The sequence below is a fragment of the Garra rufa genome, chromosome 1, assembly GCF_049309525.1.
Source record: "Garra rufa chromosome 1, GarRuf1.0, whole genome shotgun sequence".
Taxonomy (NCBI): Eukaryota; Metazoa; Chordata; class Actinopteri; order Cypriniformes; family Cyprinidae; genus Garra; species Garra rufa.
Window position 1 is genome coordinate 66,270,870 of NC_133361.1, and position 26,879 is coordinate 66,297,748.

The 26,879-nt window shown below is 42.1% G+C and overlaps 1 protein-coding gene, 1 long non-coding RNA gene and 1 pseudogene across 2 annotated transcripts; all 3 read left to right on the forward strand.

Annotated features, from left to right (window-relative positions):
• The window catches only part of LOC141318742 (uncharacterized), a 52,241-nt pseudogene extending 42,718 nt beyond the window's left edge, over positions 1-9,523 (forward strand).
• A 2,147-nt stretch (positions 9,524-11,670) lies between these two features.
• On the forward strand, positions 11,671-12,468 carry LOC141318774 (uncharacterized). The gene is made up of 2 exons (XM_073833214.1): positions 11,671-11,763; positions 11,812-12,468. The coding sequence occupies exons 1-2, from the start codon at positions 11,671-11,673 to the stop codon at positions 12,466-12,468; spliced, it is 750 nt and encodes a 249-aa protein (XP_073689315.1).
• A 7,890-nt stretch (positions 12,469-20,358) lies between these two features.
• Positions 20,359-21,213, forward strand: LOC141338648 (uncharacterized). Its single transcript, XR_012355866.1, has 3 exons — positions 20,359-20,647; positions 20,765-20,798; positions 20,958-21,213. It is a non-coding gene; the product is annotated as an uncharacterized lncRNA (long non-coding RNA).
• The last annotated feature ends 5,666 nt before the right edge of the window (positions 21,214-26,879 follow it).

Consider the following 26,879-nt stretch of genomic DNA (forward strand, 5'->3'; position numbering starts at 1 on the left):
TTCAAATCCTTATTTTGACGAACCCCCCAGTCTGTTTGTCATTTCCAGATCCCGAACGTTCAAATCCCTTGACGAGCCCCCAATCTGTTACATACAGCCGGTGCCGGGCTATGCAACAGAGGGGAGACCACGCGGATCATTTGATTTCAAAATTATATATTTATTAAAGATAAAGAATAAGCAACGTAAAGTAAATAAAGTCAGTATAAGTGTTAAACTTAAGAAACGAAAACGTATGCAATCAGGGTATATGAAGTGTCATGCAAAAGGAAACAAAATCAACAAAAAATGGTGCAGGAGAGAAGGAGAAGCGGCGGCCCCCTTCAACCAGGTTTATGGGATACTAGGATACTAGAAGCAATCCCACGTGGTCCTGGAAGCAATCATAGGCAACACGCCATACCTGTGCTCCGTCTCACCTGTAGGGGAGACGCAATAAACAGGCAAAACAAGGAGGAGGAGCCGGCAGGTCCGTAACAGTAGGGCACTTGGAACTTTGTTTAATTTATTGTAATTTTGTTCCTATTGATGCAGCAATGCAACATGGAATCATAATTTTTGATTTCAAGGGACAAAAAGTAATATGCAGGTTGCTTTTGCTTTTTATGACATTATATATAACATTATATTTTTAATATTTATTAATGATCTTTTACAACTTCATTATTCTTTATAAACACCTCGAGAAATCAAATTGGGTTGGTTGAGACAATCATTTATAATATTTGTGGTAATGTGCTCAAGTCTCAGACAGACTTAAACATTCAGCACGCGAACCACAACAATGGTAACAATTCAATATTATTTATTTTTATTAATTGTGACAATAACCATTTTATTATTTAATTTGCTCTTTTTGTTGTGCTACTACTGACACAAGACAGTAAATAAAATTAGCAAATAAAAACAGCAACAGTAAAACAAACCAATTGCATAATTTATGCATGCTGCAATGCACTCTGGGAGTCAGTGAGTAGCTATCCTAAGTCAAGAGTAAACCTTAAGTAAAGGATCAAGAAGCCCCTACAGTTCTTTTTTAGTTGCTAGAACTCTCATGTAAGTAAACTATACTAACTAAGCATTTGTCAGTACAACATATTATTTCTATTTTACTTTACTTAGTTTTTTTAAGGCAATCGGTTTGTATGCTTTTTTTAAGTAAGCCCAACTACTTAGATTTTACAGTGCATGTTCAAGTCTGTTTCATGCCAAATCAAGTCTGCTTCAAGCCAATTCTGTTCCAAGTCAAGTCTGTTCCAAGTCTGTATCAAGTCAAGTCTTTGTTTATTGTTTGGAGTTTGGATTTTTGAATTTCTCGTTTTAGCTTCAATAAACTGCACTTGGATTCTAACTTCAACTTGCCTTCAATAGACAATCCTTACAACTTCTTTGTAGACAGAGACACGGATGCAGTTAATTTAACACAATATTTAAGAAAAAAAGGTTGAGAAGTTTGCATCACTGGATATAGTCATCTAACATTTCTATCATAAAACTGACTAACATTAAATGATTTCCAGCTTCCATCTTACCTTGCTCATTTCAATGTAAAAATGATGCTTCGCACTGAAAATCGTCTCGGGTTACGTATGTAACCTTAGTTCCCTGAGGGAACGAGACGCCGCGTCATGGAATGCTATGGGGAACGCCATTGGCGGGCAGCACTCTGAATCATGTCTACAACCAATGAATGACGGGGGTGACGTCACAGGCGCGGTGACGTCATCGACCAGGAAGTATAAAGCACGTGCGTTTGACGCCCGCGGCAGCTCTTTAGGAATGAAGCGAGCGCCGCAGGGTGCGGGAATTATGGTCCGAGACGCGGCGTCTCGTTCCCTCAGGGAACTAAGGTTACATACGTAACCCGAGACGTTCCCTTCCGGGAACTCGAGCCGCGTCATGGAACGCTATGGGGAACGAGACTACCAACGCCCCCATAATTTCCAAGCCCTGCGCAGTGTCTGCTCAACCAGGGTGGAAAAAGAGAGAGCCCTTGTCTAGCATTCCGCGGACAAAGAAGGCCCTGTAATCCTCGGCCCTCAGGCACACGAGGAATGGTAGTCTTCCTCTGTCTGGTCGCCAGCCAGAACGAGAGGTACTCCTCGGCCCTCAGGCACACGAGGAGTCTTAGTCCTTTGTCTGGGAGTTAGCCAGAACAAGAGGGACTGAATGACCACTGTCTAGCATTCCGCGGACAGATGGTGTAGGTAGTCCTCGGTCCGTAGACCCACGAGGACAGTGAACTCGACCTCAAGAGTGCTCCTCGGCCCGCAGGCACACGAGGAGAGGGTGGTTCTTTGTCTGGGGGTTCAGCCAGAACAAGAGGGATCCAAGGCTCGGCCTGGAGCTACGCCAGGACGCGAGGGAATAAGCCATTGTCTAGCATTACGCGGACAAGAGGGCACTGCAATCCCCGGCCCTTGGGCACACGGGGAAGGCAGTAGGGGCCTCTGCCTGGTAGCCAGCCATCGCATGAGGCACTCCTCGGCCCTCAGGCAGACGAGGAGTCTTAGTCCTTGGTCTGGGAAAGGCCAGAAACCAGAGGGACCGAAATACACTCGGTCTGGTAGCATCCTGCGCCAGAACACGAGGAGAATTAAGCCATTGTCTAGCATTCCGCGGACAAGAGGGCTGTATAGTTCTCGGCCCTTAGGCACACGAGAACAGTGGACCTCTGCCTGGTTCGCCAGCCAGTGCGAGAGGTACCCCTCGGCCCTCGGGCTCACGAGGAGTCTTAGTCCTTTGTCTGGGGTGCTGCCAGGACAAGAGGGACTGAAAGAGCTTTTGTTTAGCTTTCCACGGACAAAAGGTTGAGGGTGCAGATCTCTTTTTGTGGCGAAAAGTGACTTCTCTTCTTTCCGCAGAAAGAATGTGCCTTGAGAAGTCTCCTCCTGGCTAGGGAGGTGGCTGACTCTCTGGACCTAGTCTCGCTAAGTCGAGAGGACAGCGGAGCCTGGAGTGGCTCTGAGGTCGAGTTCATAGTACCTGACGAACATCAGGTGCAAGGACCAACCCGCAGCATTGCAGATGTCCTGGATGGGGACACCTGCTGTCAGAGCTCTCGAGGCAGACAGACCTCGAGTGGAGTGAGCCTTGAGTCCCATGGGAGAAGGGAGACCAGAGGACTCATAAGCAGTAGTAATGGCATCGATGATCCATCTACTCATAGTAGGCTTTGCAGCCGGGCCCCCCCTCTTTGGGGGGCCGTTGTTCTGTTCTACGCCACATGGCAGCTCTGTGGACGTATGCGTCTAAGGCTCTGACTGGGCACATGCAATTAAGCTTCCTGTGATTCGGCTCCACGAATGGAGGAGGATAAAACGCTTGTAGCGTTATTGGCTGCGGTGCTAGGGAGGGGACCTTCGGGACGTACCCGACTCTAGGGTAAAGAAAGGCCTTGGCCATCCCTGGAGCAAACTCTAAATGAGAAGGGGCCACCGAAAGGGCCTGCAGGTCCCCAACTCTCTTGAGAGAGGTGAGTGCTAACAGAAGCGCTGTCTTAATAGTGAGTATGCGATCTGTAGACTCCTCTATGGGCTCGAATGGAGGCTTGCATAGAGCTTCTAGTACCACAGCCAGGTCCCACGTGGGAACCCTGGGTGTCACTCAAGGCCTCAACCTGAGTGCACCGCGGAGGAAACGAATGACCAAGGGATCTCGGCCCACTGAGAGACCACCTAGAGGGGCATGGTAGGCACTTATAGCCGCCACGTAAACCTTCAGGGTGGAGTGAGCTAGCCCTGCGGAAAGGCGAGACTGTAGGAACTCCAGAACTGTACCAGCCGGGCAGTTAACTGGGTCTAAGTGGCGCTCGCGGCACCATCTCGCAAACAAGTTCCACTTAAGGCCATAAAGTTTCCTCGTAGAGGGAGCTCTGGATTGGAGAAGGGTCTCAACAACCTCGGTTGAGAGACCCGCTCCTATGAGTTGCGCCCCCTCAGGGGCCACACCCATAACCTCCACTTCTCTGGGTGGGGGTGGCAAATTGCGCCCCCAGCCTGAGACAGGAGGTCCCTCCTGACGGGAATCTCCCATGGAGAGCCGTCGAGGTGAGATATCAGGTCCGAGAACCACACTCGGGCCGGCCAGTACGGGGCTACGAGTAGCAGCCGTACTTGAAACCGACGGACCCGTTCCAGAACTCCCGGGAGCAGAGCGATCGGGGGAAAGGCGTACAGACGAAGCCTCTGCCACATCTGTACCATGGCATCCAGCCCCAGTGGAGCTGGAGGAACTAGAGAGTACCAGAGGGGACATTGCGATGTCTCTCGAGTCGCGAAAAGGTCCACCTGTGCCTGGCCAAACACTCTCCAGATCTGCTTCACCACCTCTGGGTGAAGCATCCATTCCCCGGGCCTCGGCCCCTGCCTCGACAGGACGTCTGCTCCCACATTCAGATGTCCAGGAATATGGACTGCTCTCAGGGAGAGGAGTTTCTCTTGAGACCAAAGGAGTATCCGGTACGCCAGCTTGTACAAGGGGCGTGAGCGGAGTCCTCCTTGATGGTTTATGTAATAAACCACCGCTGTGCTGTCTGTACGGACCAGCACGTGACGGTTTCTTAGGTCTGGGAGAAAACTCTTCAGAGCCTGGAATACGGCCAGCATCTCTAGGCGATTTATGTGCCAGGAGAGATGGTGATCGCTCCACAGGCCTTGGGCTGAGCGGCCACTCATGACCGCTCCCCATCCGGTGAGGGAAGCATCAGTCGCTAGCGTGATGCGGCGACAAGGAGCTCCCAGAACCGGACCCTGAGAGAGGAACCAGAGTTTCTTCCACATGGCCAAGGCACGTAGGCAGCGCCGCGTGACCTTGATCTTGCGGAACGGGTTTCCCCTCGGTGAGAACCCCCTGGTCCTGAGCCACCACTGTAGTGGTCTCATGTGCAGCAGTCCAAAAGGTATCACATTGGAAGCGGCCGCCATAAGACCTAACGGTACTTGAAACTGTTTGACAGTGAGTGACTGGCCTAGCTTTACTGCATTTACTGCAGTCAGCATGGAATCGATCCAGGCAGGAGACATACGTGCCTGCATCGAGATCGAATCCCACACCACGCCTAAGTAAGTGGTCCTCTGTAGTGGAGAAAGCACACTTTTCTTGGCGTTGAGTCTCAACCCCAACTCTTTCATGTGAGCGAGAACAACACCTCGATGCTGAACCGCTAACTGCTCCGAGCTGGCTAGGATAAGCCAGTCGTCTATGTAGTTGAGTATGCGGATGCCCTGGAGTCGCAGTGGAGCCAGCGCAGCATCCACACACTTCGTGAAAGTTCGGGGAGAGAGAGCTAGGCCGAAAGGAAGTACTCTGTATTGGTAAGCTTCGCCCCTGAAAGCGAACCTGAGAAACTTCCTGTGTTGAAGAAGGATGGAGACGTGGAAATATGCGTCTTTTAGATCTATCGTGACAAACCAGTCCTCGGACCTGATTTGTGACATGACCTGCTTGACTGTAAGCATTCTGAACTTCAGTTTCCTGACTGAGCGGTTTAGAAGCCTGAGATCTAAGATGGGCCGAAGCCCCCCATCCTTCTTCGGAACAATGAAGTACCGGCTGTAGAACCCGGATTCCCTGTCTTGAGGAGGGACCACCTCGATGGCCTCCTTCCTCAGAAGAGTTTCTACTTCCTGTTCCATTACCAGACCCTGCTCAAGGCTTACTAAATTTGGAAATACCCCGCTGAAAGGTGCCGGCTTGGTGCCGAACTGAATAGCGTAACCTTTCTCTACAGTACGCAGGACCCACATAGAAACATTTGGCAGTAGTTTCCACGCTGCCAGAAAGTTTACTAAGGGAACCAGCCTCTCGAGACTGGTGTCTGGATTTATTCGAGGAACTAACTCAGAGACCTGTAACAGCGAGCTGGCAGGAGATCTGCAGTTTTTTGCATCTCTGTGATGTTAACTTCCTCGCCGCTGCTGAACTCCTTCAGCAGGTCAGCCTGGTACGCTTGGAGAATTGCCATGGTGTGAAGGCACGTACCGGCTTGACCTGCTGCCGTGTAAGCCTTGCCCATCAAGCCAGATGTAACTTTAAGGGGCTTGGTGGGCAAGGACGGAGCCTTCAAGGACGACGCCGAACCGGGTGAGAGATAGCCCGCAAGCGTCTGCTCAACCCGTGGCATCGTCCTGTAGCCACACTCCTCTGCCCCCCCCACATTACCATAATTTTCAGCGGGGGAGAAAAGGCGAAAGGAGTACGGCTTCTCCCACGATCTCGCTAGCTCTTTATGGAGATCGGGGAAGAATGGAAGGCTCCGTCTCTGAGGTGCTGACTTGGTCCGCAGGAAGCGATCGTCTAATCGGCTTCTCTGCGGCTCATGGTATTCTTCCGCGGGCCAGGAGATGTTTAGTTTGGCTACCGCGTTTGTCAGCATCTCAACGAGCTCCTCATAGTGAGGCGACCGTGGTGGCGGTTGTGGCTCATCCAGGCTTTCCATCTCAACCTCCTCGGAGGAAGAGAGGAAAAACTCTGGAGCCTCCTCTCGGGGGGAAGAAACCGCAGTGCGGGCTTCCGCATCCAGGAGGAGGTCGCTCGATTCACTGAGTGAGGGCGGAGATAGGGGGTTACCCGTCTCCAATCCCTCCAGCAGATCGAGCTGCGAGCCCCACGAGTGCAGCCGCCGCTCCGCCTCGACGGAAGCGGGGCCAGACCCGCGGGGAACGCTGGTGAAAGCCCCCTCCGCAAAGAGGGCTTTCCGGGAGCGAAGCACCCGCACCGGAAGGCGTTCACAGTGCGGACAGCCAGCCTTTTCGAGGGCTGACTGTGCGTGCTCCGCTCCCAAGCTGACCACACATAGGCTGTGTGTATCCCCACCAACAATGAAGCGTTGGCAGGGAGGGACACACTGCCTATGCGGGTGCTTAACTGCCACCAAACTCTCTTTTTTATGTGGTTGTGATGAAGCCATTGCTCAAATAAAAGTGTACCAAACTGGGCACGAAAAACAGCAATGACTTCGGGACAGACAGACACAGAGCGCTCTCGCTGAATGACAAAAGCTGCCGCGGGCGTCAAACGCACGTGCTTTATACTTCCTGGTCGATGACGTCACCCCCGTCATTCATTGGTTGTAGACATGATTCAGAGTGCTGCCCGCCAATGGCGTTCCCCATAGCGTTCCATGACGCGGCTCGAGTTCCCGGAAGGGAACGCATGCTTTGTTTCTGTGAGGATAAACTCGCCTACTTTGATTTGATTGGCCATATTAATTATTTTGACATTGACATGCGCTGTTAGACGACTGATCTGAAGTGCATTTGCACAAAGCTATTGCATCAATACACTAACACAGGTTATACATCTGTAGACTTCTCGCATTTTAATAGTATTTATAGCTCCCAACAGGCTGTAACTATGAGGAAAGATTACCCCAAAATGTATGTCATTATGCAGTTTTCCCTATATTGCCTGTGTGCCAGTGATCATGACCCTGGACTAAAAAATTAATTTTAGGATTTAAGGATAAAAATCTATTTGTTAAAAGAATTTGTAAAATGTTTATCAAAAAAAAAAACTAAATATGAAAATAAATTTCACATGTGCAGTGGGGTTAAAACAAAGCTATATTTGTTGGGTGCACATTCAGAAAGACCCAAGCAAAAAAAAAAAGTCTAGTGTAGTGTAAACACATGGACCATTACATTCCTACGATAAATACATATTTTTATCCTGTATTATATTATAGTGACCTTAATGTGATTATTGTAAATGTTAGTCAGAATGAATCATTTAATGGGTATTGTGTCAGGAGTTAACTTCTTCCAAACTGTTTTTCTGTTCAGATTGGTCACTTGTAATCTCACTGGCCAGTGCTGTGAAAGTTTGTCTTCAGCTCTACAATCCAATTCCTGTCTGAGAGAACTAGACCTGAGTAACAATGACATGCAGGACACAGGATTGAAGCTGCTTTCTGCTGGACTGAAGAGTTCAAACTGTCACCTGAACATACTGAGGTATTTCTGAACACAAAGACATATTTACCCAAATTAGTTTAAACCTGCTCCTGCTTTGGTTCTTGTGATGTATCAGCAAAACCAAGTTGCTGTATTTGCACCATTCACAAAAAAAAAATTGTTTGGACTTTTTAATGATTTGTGAAAGAGATCTACTACTTATATAGTTGTTAACAATACTGATAGAAGTGTAATTGTCAAGTGAATGTGGACTGTTTCTGTGTATGTTTCTAGATTATCTGGCTGTATGGTGACAGAAGAAGGTTGTCGTTATGTGTCTTCAGCTCTGAGTTCAAACCCCTCACATCTGAAAGAGCTGGATCTGAGCTACAACCACCCAGGAGAATCAGGAGTCAAGCTGCTGTCTGATAAACTCAACCTTCAAAACTGTGCACTGGACAAACTCAAGTGTGTGTGTGTGTGTGTGTGTGTGTGTGTGTGTGTGTGTGTGTTTGTTTTATGTTTGTATCAGATGTGTACAATGTGACACTGTGTGTTTTATAGTGTGGACCATGGAGGAGACTTCAGGATTACAGCAGGGCTACGCAAATGTAAGTCTACACACACACACACACACACACACACACACACACACACACACACACACACACACACACACACACACACACACGTTGGGTTTACATGTTTTATGGGGACATTCCATAGGCGTAATGGTTTTCATACTGTACAAACCGTATTTTCTATGGCCTTACACCTACCCTACACCTAAACCTAGCCCTCACAGGAGATTGTGCACACTTTTACTTCCTCAAAAAAACTCATTGTGCATGATTTATAAGCCTGTTTCCTCATGGGGACCTAAGAAATGTCCCCACAAGGTCAAAATCTACTGGTATTACTATCCTTGTGGGGACATTTGGTCCCCACAACGTGATGAATACCAGGTACACACACACACACACACACACACACACACACACACACACACCCCTTTAGTGATAATTGTTGTGCTATAAATAAATGTTTTTGTGCTCTTGTGTTCAGATTCCTGTGATCTCACACTGGATCCAAATACAGCACACACTCGTCTTATTCTGTCTGAGAATAACAGAAAGATTACGCATGTGAGAGATTATCAGTCATATCCTTATCATCCAGAAAGATTTGATACGTGGTCTCAGGTTTTGTCTAAAAACAGTCTGTCTGGACGCTGTTACTTGGAGGTTGAATGGGGTGGACATAAGGCTGTTATATCAGTGACATATAAAGGAATAAACAGGAAAGGAGTCAGTGAAGACTGCGTTTTTGGACACAATGAAAAATCCTGGAGTCTGATCTGCTCTGATGACACATTCATTGTCTGTTATAATAACAGGGAAACTGACACCCATGTCCCCTTCTGCTCCTCTAAAAGAGTAGGAGTATATGTGGATGTGCTGGCTGGTACTTTGTCCTTCTACAGCGTCTCTGACACACAGACACTCGCACACTTACACACATTCAACACCACATTCACTGACTCTCTCTATGTTGGATTTATGTTTTATTATTTGAAATCCTCAATGTCTGTGTGCCAGATTGAAAAGAGCAACAACACATCTGACTGAAAGCAGTAATCTCACTTTATATATTATAGTTCTGCCAGTCATCCAGCATGTTTGTGAGAAAATAGACCCAAAACTTGTCAGAGCTTACCCAGCCCCAGAGTAATTGTGTAATTATTTAAATAGGTTTGCTGTCGTGTGTAACATCACATTATGTACAGATAATATTTATCCAGATTAATGTTTTGCCACCACGCGCATTAGCTGCTTTTTGATCCATAAATTTCAAAATTAGGAGGCTGCTCTTATCAGTAGCATTAAACCTAAGTTTTTAACAAGCTAAAATGTAGAAAATTCAAGATAAACACTATAATTTAAAAGATGAATATATACAGGAAGGGAAGACCAAGAAAAAACACTTCAAAAGACGATGAAAACAACCAAAATATGCTTAAAAAAATTAGCGCGAGCATTGAGGGAGCACATGAGGGAGAGCAAATTAGCCTGGCAAGGATTCTTAACGAGATTAAGGACTTTCGACAAAACAGCCACAAACAACTTCAGGACATAAAAGAAGAGCTTAACAAGTTGAATGAAAGAATCGAACAACCTGAAAACAGAATTGACAAGCAGAGACCCGAATTCAAAACACGGAAGAAGTCCTAGAAGAGATGCTATGGCTAACGGAACAATTTGAAGCCAGGCTAAATGACCATGAGGGTCGAGCCAGACGATCAAACATCAGGATTTATGGCGTTCCGGAAAAAGATGAGGAAAACTCTTCGAACATGATTTCTTTCTTGGAGGATTTTTTTAAATCGACCCTAGATCTGAACCTACCGGTGGACCTCTAGATTGAGCGGGCTCACAGAGCGCTCACGCCCAATCCGCCAACCACAGCCAAACCACGCTCGATAATCGCCAAGTTTCTAAACTACAGGACAAAATAATTGGTTATCAAAACGGCCTGGGAGAAGAAGGTGATCGAATGGAAAGGCAACAGGATTTTTTTCGATCATGACTATGCCCCTGATGTGAGGAAATATCAAGAAGCTAAAAAGATGCTGAAGGAACACAACATCAAATTCCAAACGCGATTCAGGGCCAGGTTAAAGGTGTTCTATGCTGAAGGTACGGTTCTCTACAACTCCGCTGAAGAGGCAGCGACCGATATGGAGAAAAGAGGTTTCCCGGTAACCGTACACAGCTTGCCATCCTCACTAATTGAACGCGTTCAGCGGCTTACCTGGAGAAAGACCGGCAAGAAGCGCGGTGCACCTACTCGCACACACCCATCTTATAAAGACAAGCTTCTTGCGTTTAGACGTCCACAAACAGATGATCAGTGAGTGAAAAATGTCCTTTTTTAAAGGCCAAAATTGAAGGTACTCTGATGACTCGATATGTTGCGACCCCTTACTTGGAAGTCTTGATTTTATTTTCATTCAGTTTGATTTCTATTCAATTGGAAGTTCTGGTTGTTCATTGTTACTTGTTGAGTTCATGTTCACTGCTAATTCAGAAAGGGGCGTTAAGCTTTGACTGTTGTACGAGTTTGAGGGATCAAAAAGACATGAAAATATGTGAAAAAACAGAATGAATAGTTACATAAAGGTAGCATCATATAATGTAAATGGTTTACTTAATCCTGTAAAAAGAAGCAAGATTCTGACTAAACTTAAAAAAGAGAAAATCGAGATAGCACTGCTTCAAGAGACCCATCTCAATGTAACAGAGCATAATAAATTGAATCGGATGGGGTTTAAATACACTTTCTCTGCCTCATTTGGATCTGGACATAGAAGAGGGGTTGCAGTTTTAATTTCTAATAAAATCACTTATGAGCATCTTGCTGAAATAAAAGACAGAGAGGGTAGATGTGGAGCTACTTTGTGTCTCGTAAATGGTGTAAAACAGTGATTTATTTACATGGCTAGTCCGATGCCCGATTCACCCTCAGCAACAACCTGATTTTAGCATCGGCTAACTAGTGCCAGATTTCGAAGTGCAGAGGACAAACCGAGATGAGATATTAAGGTAAGTTCACACTCGGTATCATGATTCATTACACTTCAGGTCAATATCACACCGGAGTTCTCCTTTAAAAAATGTGTCCTATAAACATTCCCTTAATATATTGAAATCTCTTGTCTTGTGCCATTAAACTGTTGTTTTCAACTTGTATTTGTTTGTTTTTCACCTTAGACCTAATGGCGCTGAAAGAGGAGGAAGTACTTAATGAGATTAAAGAGGAAGATCAATATGAGAATCTTCAGAGTTTCAGTGAACAAGAAAACCTTAAAGTCCACATAAGTATTCACACTAGAAAAAAATCTTTTACCTGCCAACAGTGTGGAAAAAGTTTCACTAGAAGAGGTCTTAAAGAGCACACAAGAATTCACACAGAAGAGTGTCCCTTTACCTGCCAACGATGTGGAAAAAGATTCATTCGTAAAAGAGATTTTGTAAGCCACATAAGTATTCACACTGGAAAAAAGCCTTTCACCTGCCAACAGTGTGGAAAAAGTTTCACTCGTGAAAGAGGTCTTAAAGAGCACATGATAATTCACACAGGAGATTGTCCCTTTACCTGCCAACGATGTGGAAAAAGTTACACTCGTAAAAGAGATTTTGTAAGCCACATGAGCATTCACACTGGAAAAAAGCCTTTCACCTGCCAACAGTGTGGAAAAAGTTTCACTCGTTATACAGGTCTTGAAGAGCACATGAGAATTCACACAGGAGAGTGTCCCTTTCCCTGCCAACAATATGGAAAAAGATTCACTTGTAAAACAGCTCTTGATTGGCACATGGGAATTCACACTGGGGAGAAGACTTTTTCCTGCCAACAGTGTAGAAAAAGCTTCACTTGTAAAGTATATCTTAAAAGGCACATGAGAACTCACACTGGAGAAAAGCCCTACATCTGTCATCAATGTGGAAGAAGTTTCGATCATAGAGTACGTCTTAACAGGCACATGATGACTCGCACTGAAGAGAGGCCATAAAATTGCCCTAACTGTGGTAAAAGTAAAAAAAAAAAACATGGAAACCTTAAAGTCCATATGAAAATTCACACTAGGGCCATGAACGATCCAGTTGGAAGGCTTTTCCATTGATTTGCTGTAGCAACACTAACTGCTCCCTGGTATTTTAGCCAAAATATGAAATGTGTATGGAATTGTATTGTATTATAATAATGTAGGCATGTATTTCTGCAATAAAGGGGACCTTACACTATTTGTCCATACTCCTCGATTTCAGACACTGAAGCAAACTGAACCGAGACCAAACCAAGAGGTGGTCTTTCGGCTAAAGGTACGGTTCGCTAAAAAACACATCGTACATTGTAAACGCAAATTGTCCTGATGTGGTTTGGTCATCAGATGGCTCTGTACAAATCAGCTGTTCATAATGGCTGCTTCAAATTATTTGCTCACAATGTGCACTTAAAACTGTAAGAGACGCAGCTGTGTGCTTTGCCAGTTTAAACTTTTTAGGCGTTTTTGCCTTTATTTGATAAGCAGGCCCACCCGTGCTTTTTGAGGCCCACCCACAAACTAATTTCTGTCCCCACCATTGCTCTATCGCTGTTTACACTTATAATAACCCACTGCTGAAATCCACCTGCATTTGGTGGGTTGGCTTTTATTGGTTGGGTAATGGTGCTTTCCCATATTAAGACCAGGATTCATATGTTTGTTGCCACCCAACAATAAAAGAATGAATTAAATTTTCAAATTAGATTTTTTTTACCATCTTTGATCTTGTTCTACATTGAGAGGTCAGAACTGCCTGTCTTTACAGCATTTATTTCACTGCAGCCGCCTACTCTTGCCTAAATTTCAGACGAGGTTAACCGCATCTCAGATGATCCTGTTATTTATTCTCTCATGTTGTCCCAAACCTGTATTCATTTCTTAACACTAACTCCACCCACCAACATGTGATAGCAGCAGTCATCACTACAAAAGTCGATTGTCGAATGTTAGTTCCAGTGATGTAGATGTTAAAGCATATACCATAGTATTTTAGGGTGCTTTCACACCTGGCACTTTGTTTTGGAACTTGGTGTGTTTCCCCCCTTAGCTTGGTTCGTTTGGGCACATGTGAACATGGCAATTGTGCTCTGATCTGTGCCAAAATGAGGTTTGAGATCAGAGGTCAGAGATCATCTGAACGAGGTGGTCTCGGCTCGATTAAAAAAAAAAAACCAGGCTATATCACAATGTAAAAGGGGTAATTACAGTTCCAGGAAAAGCAGTAGCTTTGTTGTTTAGCCACTCTTAGAAATGAAAATGTGAAAGTCTGTGTGTGGGAACTTCTCTACTATTTAAAACCAAAGCGTGCCTTTTCATAATGCTGTTGTGGGAGGTGAGTAGCATAAGGTAGAACAATAGAACCAGGATTTTTAAACAAACAAAACTTTTAATAAATCAAAAAGGAGAACACAACCTTTTCAAACAACATTACCTACATTAAGACAGGACAAAGAAACGGGAAAGGCAGGGCTATAAATACTCAAACAAGCGAGGATAATTAATCAACACAGGTGGACAGAATAACTAATTAACTAAACAAGAACAGGAAACAGACCATATGAGGGAAGACAGGAACTAAGGCTTGGCCAAAAACATGGAACATGGACTGTGACAGATCGCCCCCCCTCCTGGAAGGTGTGTCCCGCACCGTAACAGTACTACCAGGGAGGGGGGGGGGGTGCCCTGGAGGCTGGTGCAGAGTAGGAACAGTGGAAAGGACACTAGGAAGGCCTCCACTTGCATGCACACTGCACCCGTATGGGGCTGACGTTGTTTTGCGTGCTATGTGACATCAGAACTCGAAACTGGGAGTATATCGATCTAGTAGGAGTTCACGAGTGGGAAGTCATGGGTTTGACTGCCGCTCCAGTGCACTTTCACTGATAGAAGGTTGCCTGGAACGCAGCATTAATAGTGGCTCGAGCTCCTTGATTAAAAATACATTTTCCTCCATGTGCCAGCTACTGAAACGAGCAGCTCTGTGAAACAGCCAATCAGAGCTCATATTATTATTCATCCACTGCGAATATCATTCAAAACAGTGAATTATTTTGAGAAGCAATTGATTAAAAAAAATCATTAATGTGGGGAGAGTATTTTATAGAGAAGCTTGTTTAAAATCATCAAAATAATAAGTTATTAATAAGCATATCAACACTACTTCAACACATATCAATGCATATTACTCACATTGGCCAAAGGAGGAAAATACACGTACATCCAGGACTTATTTAGAGGCTCCACGAGACTCTCCTTCGGATGCAAGTATCGTTTCTTCCACTAAACCAGAGATTTTGTGTAAGCTATCGTATGCTATACTTTCGATTAGAAACTGATGGTTCTTTTAGATGGTCAGCTCAGCCTCACCCCTTTTCCTGTACAGTTCTAGCCATCCTCCTACCCTACCCTGTATGAGTGATTGTATGTGTCACAAGGAGGGTCAGAGACGTGCGGATCCAATTGCAGCATTTATTGAGAATAGTCAACAGGCAGGAATAATCACCAGGAAAACAGGAACAACGTAGGAAATCCAGGAAACAGTTCGATACACAGGCAATGGTCGCAATGGCAGGTAGCAGGAATCGTCAACGGGGTACACAGTCCAGAGTCATACACAGAGAAACCAACACAAGGGAAAACGCTCGGAATTACGACCATAGGGAACGGTAAGACTTCGCAAGGTGGCTGTGTGTGTGAGTGGCTTAAATGCAGTCAGTGTGATGAGGTGCAGCTGTGACCAGTAATCAGTAAAGTGAGAGCAGGTGAATGCAGTGATTAGAGCAGTGGATTGTGGGGAATGAAGTCCATGAAGTGTGGTGCAAGAGTACATGAAGACAGGATAGACCAGATACATGACAGTATGTTTGTTTGTTTAGATTAGTTATGTTAGTCGTTAGTTAATAAAACTCTTGTGAACAAACTACACGAGTCTCTGATTCTGCCTTGCAAATTAATATCCCTTTACGATTTCCGATCAAGCTACAGGCTCTAATGTATTAATACTGTAAGGATGTTATTTTTCTGTGGCCAAGAAAATAGCATTGCTTGAAGTTGATATGAAATTTCCCTGAATGTTCGCTAGATGAACAGATTAATTGGAGATTTAATTCCACTACAGTTACTACTGGTGGCTGATATAAATAAATGTAATTAATCAAAATTAATTGTAATTATTTATATACATTTCCCCTTTGAGCTAAATTCGCTACAACACACACACACACACACACACACACACATACATATATATATATATATATATATATATATATATATATATATATGTAAGAAAAAAATTAGAAAAAATAATCAGAAAATTTTATTATTTTGATTATTATTTTTACTCACCATAACCCCCCAGCCATCGAAATTCAATTTTCACATTCAGCAGTGGACGAGGCTCTCCCTTCCGGTGCAGCAGAGTCATGGCTCCCAAAGCAGTAAGGGTACCTCCATCAATCTCCTTAATTTTTTGCCTATTCAGCATCGGACTGGGCTCTCCCTTCCGGTGCAGCAGGGTCGCAGCATGAGCCTTCTGTCTGTTACGCTGTGTTAACCTGAGTAATGCTGTGTACTCGACAGCGGACGGACTCTCCCTACTGGTGCAGCACAGCAAAGCACAGCACTTTGGTCACAATGAGAGCCCTCCATCCCATGCGCCTCGCAAGAGGGACTATCCCTACCTGTGCGGCAGAGCCGCAGCTCCCTTCAGAAGCAGCAAGAGTCCCTCCATCAATCGCCTTATTCGCATTAATTCAATCGCATTAATCGCCACCAAAAAATGGTGCCTGTCCTATGCATAAAAGCTTTTTTTGGGGCATTCTCTGGGTTCGGCCTGTATGTAAGGGCAAACTCGTGAAATTATGTTTTATTAACAAGGTTCAGGAGGAGCACGAACAGATAATCAATTCGACACAGGTGTAACTCCTTTAGCCAATCTTCCAATTAGCACAACATGCATATATACACAGCCTTTTTACCTCCGTCCAGCGACCCTTTCTTGGCATCCCTCCTCCACCTCAACTCCCCACTTCTAATCTCTTTTTATCTCATACTAGATGTGGGGGAGTTCTCTGGGATCAGCCTGTATTCCGGGCCCGGAGCCCTCCTCCAGGACAGCATGCAAAAATATGCTTTTTACTTGCTCAAGCAGATTAGATGTAAGGACGAACTCGTGAATTTATATCAGCTGTCAGTATTAACTGTAGCAGAATCAAATATCACCATTGACTAATCTGCCCATCCAGCAAACATTCAGGGTAATTTCACAACAACTCTAAGCAATGATATTTTCTTGGCCGCAAAAAAATAACGTTCTTACAGTAATAATGCATTAGAGCATGTAGCTTGATCAGAATCGTAAGGTAACACTTTATTTTACGGTTTCTTAACTAGTTGCTTATTAGCATGCACATTACTAGAATATTAGCCATTTATTAGTTACAATTAAGCACATATTAATGCCTTTTTCTACATGACCTTATTCTAGATCCCTAATCCTACCCAATACCTAAACTTAACAACTACCTTACGAACTATTAATAAGCAGCAAATTAAGAATTTATTGAGGGAAAAGTCGTAGTTAATAGTGAATTAGTGTTCCCTATTCTAAAGTGTTACCGAATCGTAAAGGGACATTAATTTACAAGGCAGAATCAGAAACTCATGTAATTTGTGCACAAGAGTTTTATTAATTAAGGACTAACGCATGACTAATCTAAACAAACAAACATACAATCACTCATACATGGAGGAAGGGCAAGTCAGATGGGATAAATGGAGCCATTAGAGAAACAAGAAAAATGACTATAAAAAGAGTCAGTTAGCCAACTAAATGAAACCATCAGTGCCATTTTACAATGGGGTTTACAAATTTAACTAAACCTCTAGTTCAATGTATGATACTTGCATTTCCTTGGTCGTTGACGAGCGTTTTGATGCAGTCTCGAATGAAAGTCTTAATTGTTTCAAGGTTTTGGACTTGGGATCACGTTTTTCCGTGTTTGAAGAGCGATGAATTCTAAAGGTGTCCTGACTCTGAGGTGATTGGGAGTTTCTTCCAACGTGGAAAGTGAAGAAGAATGATGAGCTGAGAGAGAGAGAGAGGCCCAGCTGAAATCCTGTGATCTTTGGGGAATGAAAAGACAAGGCTGCAGGGCCTGGCACAGGCTTAGGAGTTCAAGGCCTGCCAGGCACAGAAGCATCACCTCTGGGACTTATCAACCAGAAGGTGGCAAGGTGATGAGACACAGGACTAAAAGAACTGAGAAAAGTCTGGAGAACTGAGGCAAGTCACTGTGTGAACCTTTATCTCCTATGGGGGTCACAGTTAGGAGATAAAGGTAATTGAGAGGCCAGGGTAATTGATAATTGGAAGGCTAGAGAGCCAGTGGTGACTTTTTTGCTTTTGGAGGGAAAGTTTACGACTCTTTGTCTGTAAGCATGGTATTGGGATTGGTTGTTCATGCAAAAACTACTAAAGATTCTTAAAACACTAATATGTTGCATAGGTATCAAAAGATAACATAAACCATGTTTTAGATCATCAAAATACAAATTCAATGAGACCAAATGTGTTATATGTGTAGTTATACTACGTAGTGATCTATCATAACACACATTAATAAAAACATTACACAATACAAAAGAAATTAACAGTAATAACATACACAATGATCTAAGGATATGTGTGTTCATTCACAGAAAGTTTTTTTCCAAGAATTAATAAAAGTCAGTTCCTATGGCAGTATGTGTCCTTTTTTTTTTTAGTATTAGTTGGTATTATTAAAATTCTCTCTACATACTTTTGAGTCGTAAAGATTATCTGGTCTGGCATAGGAGTCCTGGATGCCATACTAAGACCATTTATCATGGCTGCCAGTGTCATGGGTTGGGTGAGGGGGGTCTGTGATCATTTCTTAATCTAATGAAAAATTGATTATTTGGTAAATCTAATGAACTGTGTGTGTGATTGGTCCTAACCCTACATTTTTTTCCCGAGCAACACATAGGCAACAAATAATGACGGTTTGTAGAGTAATTTACAACAGCTTCAGATGTAGCTCAACCAATCAGAATTTTTATACATTTTGGTTGAAACTCTTTCCACACTGAGGGGATCTGTCAGCCTTCTCTCTAGTGTGGATCTTCATGTGCTTGTAAAGGTATCCTTTACTAGAGAAACTCTTTCCACACTGTTGACAGATGAAACACTCCTCTTCTGTATGAGTTCTCATGTGCCTTTTAAGCTGTCTATTTTCACTGAAACTCTTTCCACACTGTTGGCAGATGAAACGCCTCTCTTCTGTGTGAATTTTCATGTGGACTTTAAGGTTTTGTATTTGACTAAAACTCTTTCCACACTGGCAGATGAAAGGCTTCTCCCCAGTGTGAATTTTCATGTGGACTTTAAGGTTTTTATTTTGAGTGAAACTCTTTCCACACTGACGGCACTTGAAAGACTTTTCTCCTCTGTGAATTCTCATGTGTGTTTTAAGGTTTCTATTTTCACTGAAACTCTTTCCACACTGTTGACAGATGAAAGGTTTCTCTCCTGTGTGAATTTTCATGTGGTCTTTAAGGGTTCCTTTTCGAGTGAAACTCTTTCCACACTGTTGGCAGATGAAACGCCTCTCTCCGGTGTGAATCTTCTTGTGGACCTTAAAGTTTCCTTTGTGACTGAAACTCTTTCCACACTGTTGGCAGATGAAATGCCTCTCTCTGGTGTGAATTTTCTTGTGGACTTTAAATTCTCCTTGTTCATTGAAACTCTTTCCACACTGAAAGCAAGTGAAAAAACTCCTAGTTCTTGCCTTTTGAGCTCTTTTTTGTGTAGATGTATTTTCTGATTGTAAGCAACAAAATGAATTTTTTCCAGTTATGAAAACATGATTCTCAAACTGATCTTTCTCTTCAGTTTCATTCAGTACTTCATTCTCCTCTTTCAGTGCTGTTGGGCCTAAGGTGGGAAAACAAAGAAATAAAAGTTAACCCCAGTTTAATGCCACAAAGCAGGTAACACCAATCATGTAGATTTGTAATGCATGTATGCTAGATCTCATATCATGGTGTCCAAACCTGATCATAGTCTGGTGTCCTATACAGTTTAAGCTGGCTGCTATACAGTTTATTCAATCTAATAATAGTTTAGGAAACCTAGTTAAAGATTGATCTCAAGCATTTTTTTAATGTCTTCTAGGGGATCAAATGCAACAAATATAAGAAAGGCTAGGAAAATGGACAAACTCCCCACTCAACCATCAGATGAACAATTTATCACACAATAATTCTTTCTGAGGTTTTATTAATGGGCAATGTTAGCCAATCATAAAAATGGGCTGTTACGGCGAGTCCCAACCACGTTCCTTGAGGCCCCTAAACACTGCGGCTGCGTCCGAAATCGCCTACTTCTCTACTATTTAGTAGGGAAAAGCAGTAGGCGAGCAAATAAGTATGTCCGAATCCTAAGTATTTATAAAAGAGTAGGCGAGAATTAGTAGGCGAATGCACTAATTCTCGCGAGATTCGGGTGTACGTCTACTTAAAGTGCGTCCGAATATGCCTACTTAACAACTATATAGTAGGGAAAAAAGAGTACGTGAAGAAAGAAGTACGTCCGAAACCTCAGTATTCACAAAAGAGTAGGCGAGAAATCCCCGGATGTCCTACTGCTTCAGCCCAGATCCTGAAGTCTTCATCGATGGATACTTTTCAATCCCAGGAGTCCACAGGAGGCCAAAACGTCATCATCGAACGTGATTGAGAACCACGACGAGGGTGTTTACAAATGTGAGTATTATAACCAAAACACGGTTCCCTGTCTTAAAAATCATATTTGTTGAGCTACTTTATCGTAAACTGTTGATTTGCATAAGGTGCCAAGATGTTATACAGTATGCTATAGTATATTTGTGATTTCGCTGTTAAAACATGTTTTATGACGTATAGCGAACATTAAGCTTCAGGTAGCACACGCACGTCTTTAAAAGCGGATTTACATAAAACATATACATTTTAAAGACGTTTAATAAATGTCTATTTAACAAATGACAGGAAAATGTTCTAGACTAGAGCAACACACAACACAAAACATCTGAGTGAGTGATGGACGTTATGTGAGAATTCACTGTCACTGCTTTACATTAATGTAAGTAATGTAAATAAACACATATACATATAGTAGGCCTAACTGAACTTCAAACTCATTTCAAACAGAGCTATAACAGAACTTTTCTGATTCTTGATTTATGTGACTTTGTTGCAGATGTTTTGTGGTGGAGCAGGACCTGAAAGGAAAGGTGACAGCAGCATTTTTGGGGAAAAGTAAAATCTGAAACTTAATATAAAGATTGATCATTTTGTAACTTCCAATACAGAGATCTAATGACTTTGTGCTGTTAAAATGACAGTTTTTGTATTATATTTGTGCATCTTTGTATGATCTGAAATGTCTGCAGACTGGTGTGTGCAGTGACAAAGGAGAAATCCACAGCAGCATCCTGGAAATGAGACCCTCCATCACTCCACCTGCCCTTTGTCTCTTCTGGACCAGATGTTGCTGCGGTCTCTTCATCAAAAAGACTAGAAGACCAATATGTTTAATAAAGCTTTGTTCCATGTGTATTTATTTATGTTCATGGTTACTTTTATTATTTTACTAATTTATTCATGTTTCCTGATGTTGTCAGTAAATAAAATATAACATTTTCATAAGCGTATGCATTTATTCATTATTTCATTGAAAAAACAACAACAACATTATGCTTGTTTAACTAAAAATATCATTAATTATTAGTCAGCATTTATCATTATTATTGTTGGTACGTGTTGGAGTGGGCTAGCAATGCATTCTAAAGTTATTTTAATTTCTAAATAGTAATACTTAAATTTTCCGAGTGTAAAATCAACAGTCTTCTCCAAAGGTAAGATCTTTGAACAACTGATCGACGTCTCTTTTGTGCAGATGTTGTAAACATGGAGGAGAGCGTACTAGGTAGGGTTGTCATGTTACTGATGCCATGAGGTGTCGCTGTCACTCAAATTTTTGTATTATTATTACTGCAGAATTTATAATTCCATACAAACTCAGGGAAAGACTTAAGTATCTTTAACAAAGAACAATCATGACAGAAAACATAACTATAAAAGGTTTGCGTACATAGTACAAGTTTGATACAGAAAAAAATATTAAATATATTTGAATATTCATAAAATCGCAATGAATTAAAAATTGCATTTGTTTTTGTTATTTATTTATTATTATTTTAAGTTTCAGGGATGAAAGGACAGAGAAATCAGCAAGAAAAAGGAAAACAAATCAGATCTAAGCTAGTTTTGCACAATTTTGCCCATTAACATATTCAAGACAACAGATTTGGGGGTTTTAGTCATTTTAGTATTGTTAAAAATATAAAAACTTCAATCAATCCAAAATAAGCAAATTTCATCAACATCAAAATGTTTACAGATAGATGAATTAAATCCGTCGCTCATATCATTTCATGTTGCGCTTTTTATAACGTCATAGGTCACATGATAACGTCAACATGGCGGAACGCATCCATACTCAACGAGATTTGGCTGTTGAGTAGGTACTCTTTTAGCGCTCGTTAAGTAAGTACTTATTGAAATTAAGTACCTACTCATTGAGTAGGCGATTTCGGACGCAGCCTGCATGTTTTTCATGTTTCTCCAATTAAGTGATTAATTAATTGGTTCAGGTGTGTTTGATCTGGTTTGGACCTAAACTTTGAAGGATGGTAAATCTTTAGGCACAGGGTTGGGCACCCCTGTACCAAGACCTAAAATGGATGACAAATGGTCAGACAAAGGAGAGATGCAAAATATGCAGTGTTGGGTGCCTCCAGGAACATGGTTGGAACTACTGGTCTGTTACAATGACCTATTGCAGTGGTTCTCAATCCTGGTCCTGGGGGACCCCTGCTCTGCACATTTTGCATGTCTCCCTTATTTAACACACCTGAATGAGATCATCAGCTCATTAGGAGAGAGATCCATGAACTGGATTAACGAGCTGATGATCTCATTCAGGTGTGTTAAATAAGGGAGAAATGTGCAGAGCAGAGGTCCCCCAGGACCAGGATTGAGAACCACTGACCTATTGAATGGAAAATGCCCAAAAACTTACTGTAAAAAACAAACAAACACATCACAGAACATATCCTTTAAAATAGAACAGGCAATATTTTTACACCAATTGAAAGTGAAAGTGAAGTGAGATGTGAAGTATGGTGAATTTGTGCTCTGCAATAAATCCATCCAAGTGGTCATTTATGGAACCACTTTAACCTACATTGATTTGTTATCTTATCTCAAGTCAGGTTTTGACTTTTCTTAGTCTTTCCCCCAGAGCTTGACATAACACTAAATCAATCATAGATTCATTCAAGTAAATGTTTGTTATATGTGTAACGATATAAAAGTTACAGCACTAGGGTTCTTTAAATAAATCCTGCATTAATGTGTTCACGTTTCCTATTGGTTACGCCGGTGGCACTATTGTGCACCGTGTTTGAGTGATCTGCAGCAGAGCTATGGAGAACTGCTGTGGGTAAGTTGTATCTGTTGTAGCTCCACGATAAAAGTTAAAAATATTGTTTCGTATGCAATGTCAAGCACTGTTTAAAAGGTACTGAACATCATAGATATGGATTCATCTGTTGATTGCATTTTCTCTTTATGGATGTGCTATTTTGATACTTTTATCTCCGTTTTGATGTACCCTTTTTCCACGTGCGTCATTTTACCATGTGCTCATGAAATGAAACATGTTATGAATAGGTGGAACTATAACGCCACTGAACTTGCTGTTTCTCCCCTGCTGCTCTGTTTGCAGGAACCAAATAAATTGTAACATCATCCAAGTCGAGTGTGAGTGCTGATGAAGGGTGGGACAAATCGGGTCAGATATGTACGATTATTTCCACCATTTGTTGTTAATTTATTCATAAGCAACAATACAGTTATATAAGCTCGAACATAAATAAGCATATCTGTGGTATTTGCCACATTGAATCGATTACTAAGACGCTGTCATAAAAGAAAAATAAACAATGAAAGAAACCATCCTGGATATTTAAACCAGAAGTATGCATGATAACCTGCTTTGTTCTAGCATCCCCAAACACCCTTGGAGTTAAAATATTATGCTTAGTCCTTAATCCAAAAGAAAATCTGTGGAGGGAGCTGAAGGTTTAAGTTGCCAAACGTCAGCCACAAAACCCTAATGTCTTAGAGTCATGTTTCTCTAAGGGGTGAAATACTTTTTTACTCATTAAAATGCAAATCAATTATAACTTTTTTGAAATGTGTTTTTCTGCTTTTTTGCTGTTGTTGTTACTCAAAATCAGCAGGGGATCAAGTAATTATTTTCCCCATTGTTGTAGTTTGAACTTTTAGGCTATTTAGTAAAAATAGTTTGCTGAATTTTGAGTATTAAAGTCATGTGAGAGATCAGGACAAAATAAAGAGACTGAAAAGTAAAATGGAAGTGAAGGTGCAGTTCAAGAGAGGACTTTGAATTATTTTACATGTTGCATAGTCTAATGATTTAAACCTTTTTTATGTGATGAGCATACAAAAATAGGGTTGTCCATGTTTTAGAGATTGCTGTGGGTGTATGGGATGGCCTGGATGAGTGTGAGATTTCCCAGCCTGAAATTTTGTCCCAGTCCACCCCTGAGCTCCAGCTTCAGGGAACAGAGGATTTAACTCTAAGAGATGAAAAGGGAACTCTGATGCTCCCTTTGGGAACACTGTACTCATAGGCGACCCTTGAGAGTGAGGGGAGCACTGCTGTGCTCAACCATAAAAGCCACCTAAGAGAGGCAAAGGTGGACTAACAATTTTTGGTGCCTCACGGAACATGAGAGAGCATAGGACTCAACTCTCAGAAATCAAAGGAGAACTTAGAGGCTCACCTTAGGAGCAACATGATCATAGGCAACCCTCTAAATTGAGTTAGGGTTAGGATAGCACTGCCAACTAAGCCATAAGGGCAGTCACATGATGGGAGCTCCTGGGAGAAGCATGCAGAAGCATAAGACACCTGGAATGACTGCCTCACGAAGTTCCATGGAGCAGAGGACTTAGATGTTTTCTTTGGGAGCGATGTGCTAATTGGAGAACCTCAAGAGCAGGGTGGCGAACATCTGCCCTGGAGAGCCACAGCCTCACAGAGTTTTCCTTCAACCCTTAATCAAACACACCTGAACAACATAATCAATGTCTGAAGGGTTATTAGAAAGCTACAGGCAGGTGAGTTTTAATTAGGGTTGGAGCTGAATTCTGTAGGACAGTGGCTCTCCAGGACCGGAGTTCGTTGTCCCTGATGGGAGCTCCTGGGAGAAGCATGTAGAAGCATAAGACACCTGGTATGATTGCTTCACGAAGTTCCATGAAGCAGAGGACTTCATTCTCATAGATGAGAGGGGGCCCCAGATGTTTTCTTTGGGAGCGATGTGCTAATTGGAGACCCTCGAGAGCAGGGTGGCGAACATCTGCCCTGGAGATTTTTCCTTCAACCCTTAATCAAACACACCTGAACAACATCATCAAGATCTGAAGGGTTACTAGAAAGCTACAGGCAGGTGAGTTTTAATTAGGGTTGGAGCTGAATTCTGTAGGACAGTGGCTCTCCAGGACCGGAGTTCGTTGTCCCTGATGGGAGCTCCTGGGAGAAGCATGTAGAAGCATAAGACACCTGGTATGATTGCTTCACGAAGTTCCATGAAGCAGAGGACTTCATTCTCATAGATGAGAGGGGGCCCCAGATGTTTTCTTTGGGAACGATGTGCTAATTGGAGACCCTCGAGAGCAGGGTGGCGAACATCTGCCCTGGAGATTTTTCCTTCAACCCTTAATCAAACACACCTGAACAACATCATCAAGATCTGAAGGGTTACTAGAAAGCTACAGGCAGGTGAGTTTTAATTAGGGTTGGAGCTGAATTCTGTAGGACAGTGGCTCTCCAGGACCGGAGTTCGTTGTCCCTGCTCTAGAACAGCGTTTCCCAACTCCAGTCCTCGCTCTAGAGTGAAGGGAGCACTGCCAAGTTCAAAGACAGGAGCAGAATAACAGGGAAGGGGAAAAAGGCCAAAGAACCTGATATGACTGCACACAGAGCTCATGGAAAAAAGTCCTTAGCTCTCAGATCGAGAGAACTCACATGCTACATCTTTATCAGGCATTATATGCAGACAAAATGAAAATGACATTAAAACACTTGAAAGCTGCAGATTCGATCACTAATGAAATGCTGCCGTTTCTTGGGGACTCACACAGTTCTGTTGTGGATTTCGTTGGATCTATTATTGCTTTGTTGTAAAATCTGACAATATTGACAGTGTAGTGTTTAAAATGTAGGCTACATTTAAAATGTAAAATGTTCACTTAATATTACATTTTTGTTTAACTTATAAAATCAACATTTGAAATCATTTGAATATTCAGAGAAAATTGCACACATGCTCATATTTTAAAGATGAAAAACAGTAAGTCACACTGTATGTTTCTTAAACCAATCGCTCTGTACAGTCTGTCAACATTATATTAAAGCACTTGTTCGAAATAAGTATTTTATTTTATATAAGTTATAGTGTAAGTATTCTTTAATTATATCCATCATAATAATAATGGATATGCAATATTGGTTAGTGTTTTTGAACATGTAACAAGGAACATCATTGAAAAGAAAATAACATAACAGTCATTACCTCATGCATGGTTAAACCAACAACTAATAAAATACCATTGTGAACATTATGAACCCCACCACCACCCGTCCTTGTTGGAGGATGCTGAACAGACAGAATAAAAACAAATAATACTTCAAAGAACTGTTCTTCTTCTGAAAGATCTTCTTTCTAATGCACAGAATTCCAAGAACTAAACTTTATCAACCCCTGACTGGGAGATCTGGCAGAACAAAAGTTACTTTTTTCCCGGTACATTAGCCAACTTTGTGTAATAACGAAAATATTTATTTCATTGAAAAAATAAGTCCAAAACTCTCTATTTTAACACTTTGAACAATAGGGCTCTACAATCTTTTTTTTTTTTGTGCGTTTTATTTTTTCTGATAATCAAATTAAAGCATAATTTTATTTTTTGGGTTTACTGTTAAAATCAATACATGGAAGAAAAATTATATTCATTTAAAACGTTTAAATAATAATTGTAATTTTTTTCTACAATTAAGGGGTTAATCTTGTTGTAATATTTATTTTTTATCATATATATTGTTTTGTCAATTATTTAAATAGGAATATATAAACACTTACATTATACAGTACAAAAGTAATACAAGACTAATATTGTTCTGTTTGATGTTAAACCGTACTTTTATTTTGACAGGTTGC

What these genes read in the sequence shown, in the direction of transcription:
- LOC141318774 (XM_073833214.1), top strand. Translation starts at nt 11,671, where the DNA reads ATGGCGCTGAAAGAGGAGGAAGTACTTAATGAGATTAAAGAGGAAGAT. An exon ending in GTGAACAAGAAAACCTTAAA is followed by an intron (nt 11,764 to 11,811) that starts GTCCACATAAGT and finishes ACCTGCCAACAG; the next exon opens with TGTGGAAAAAGTTTCACTAG.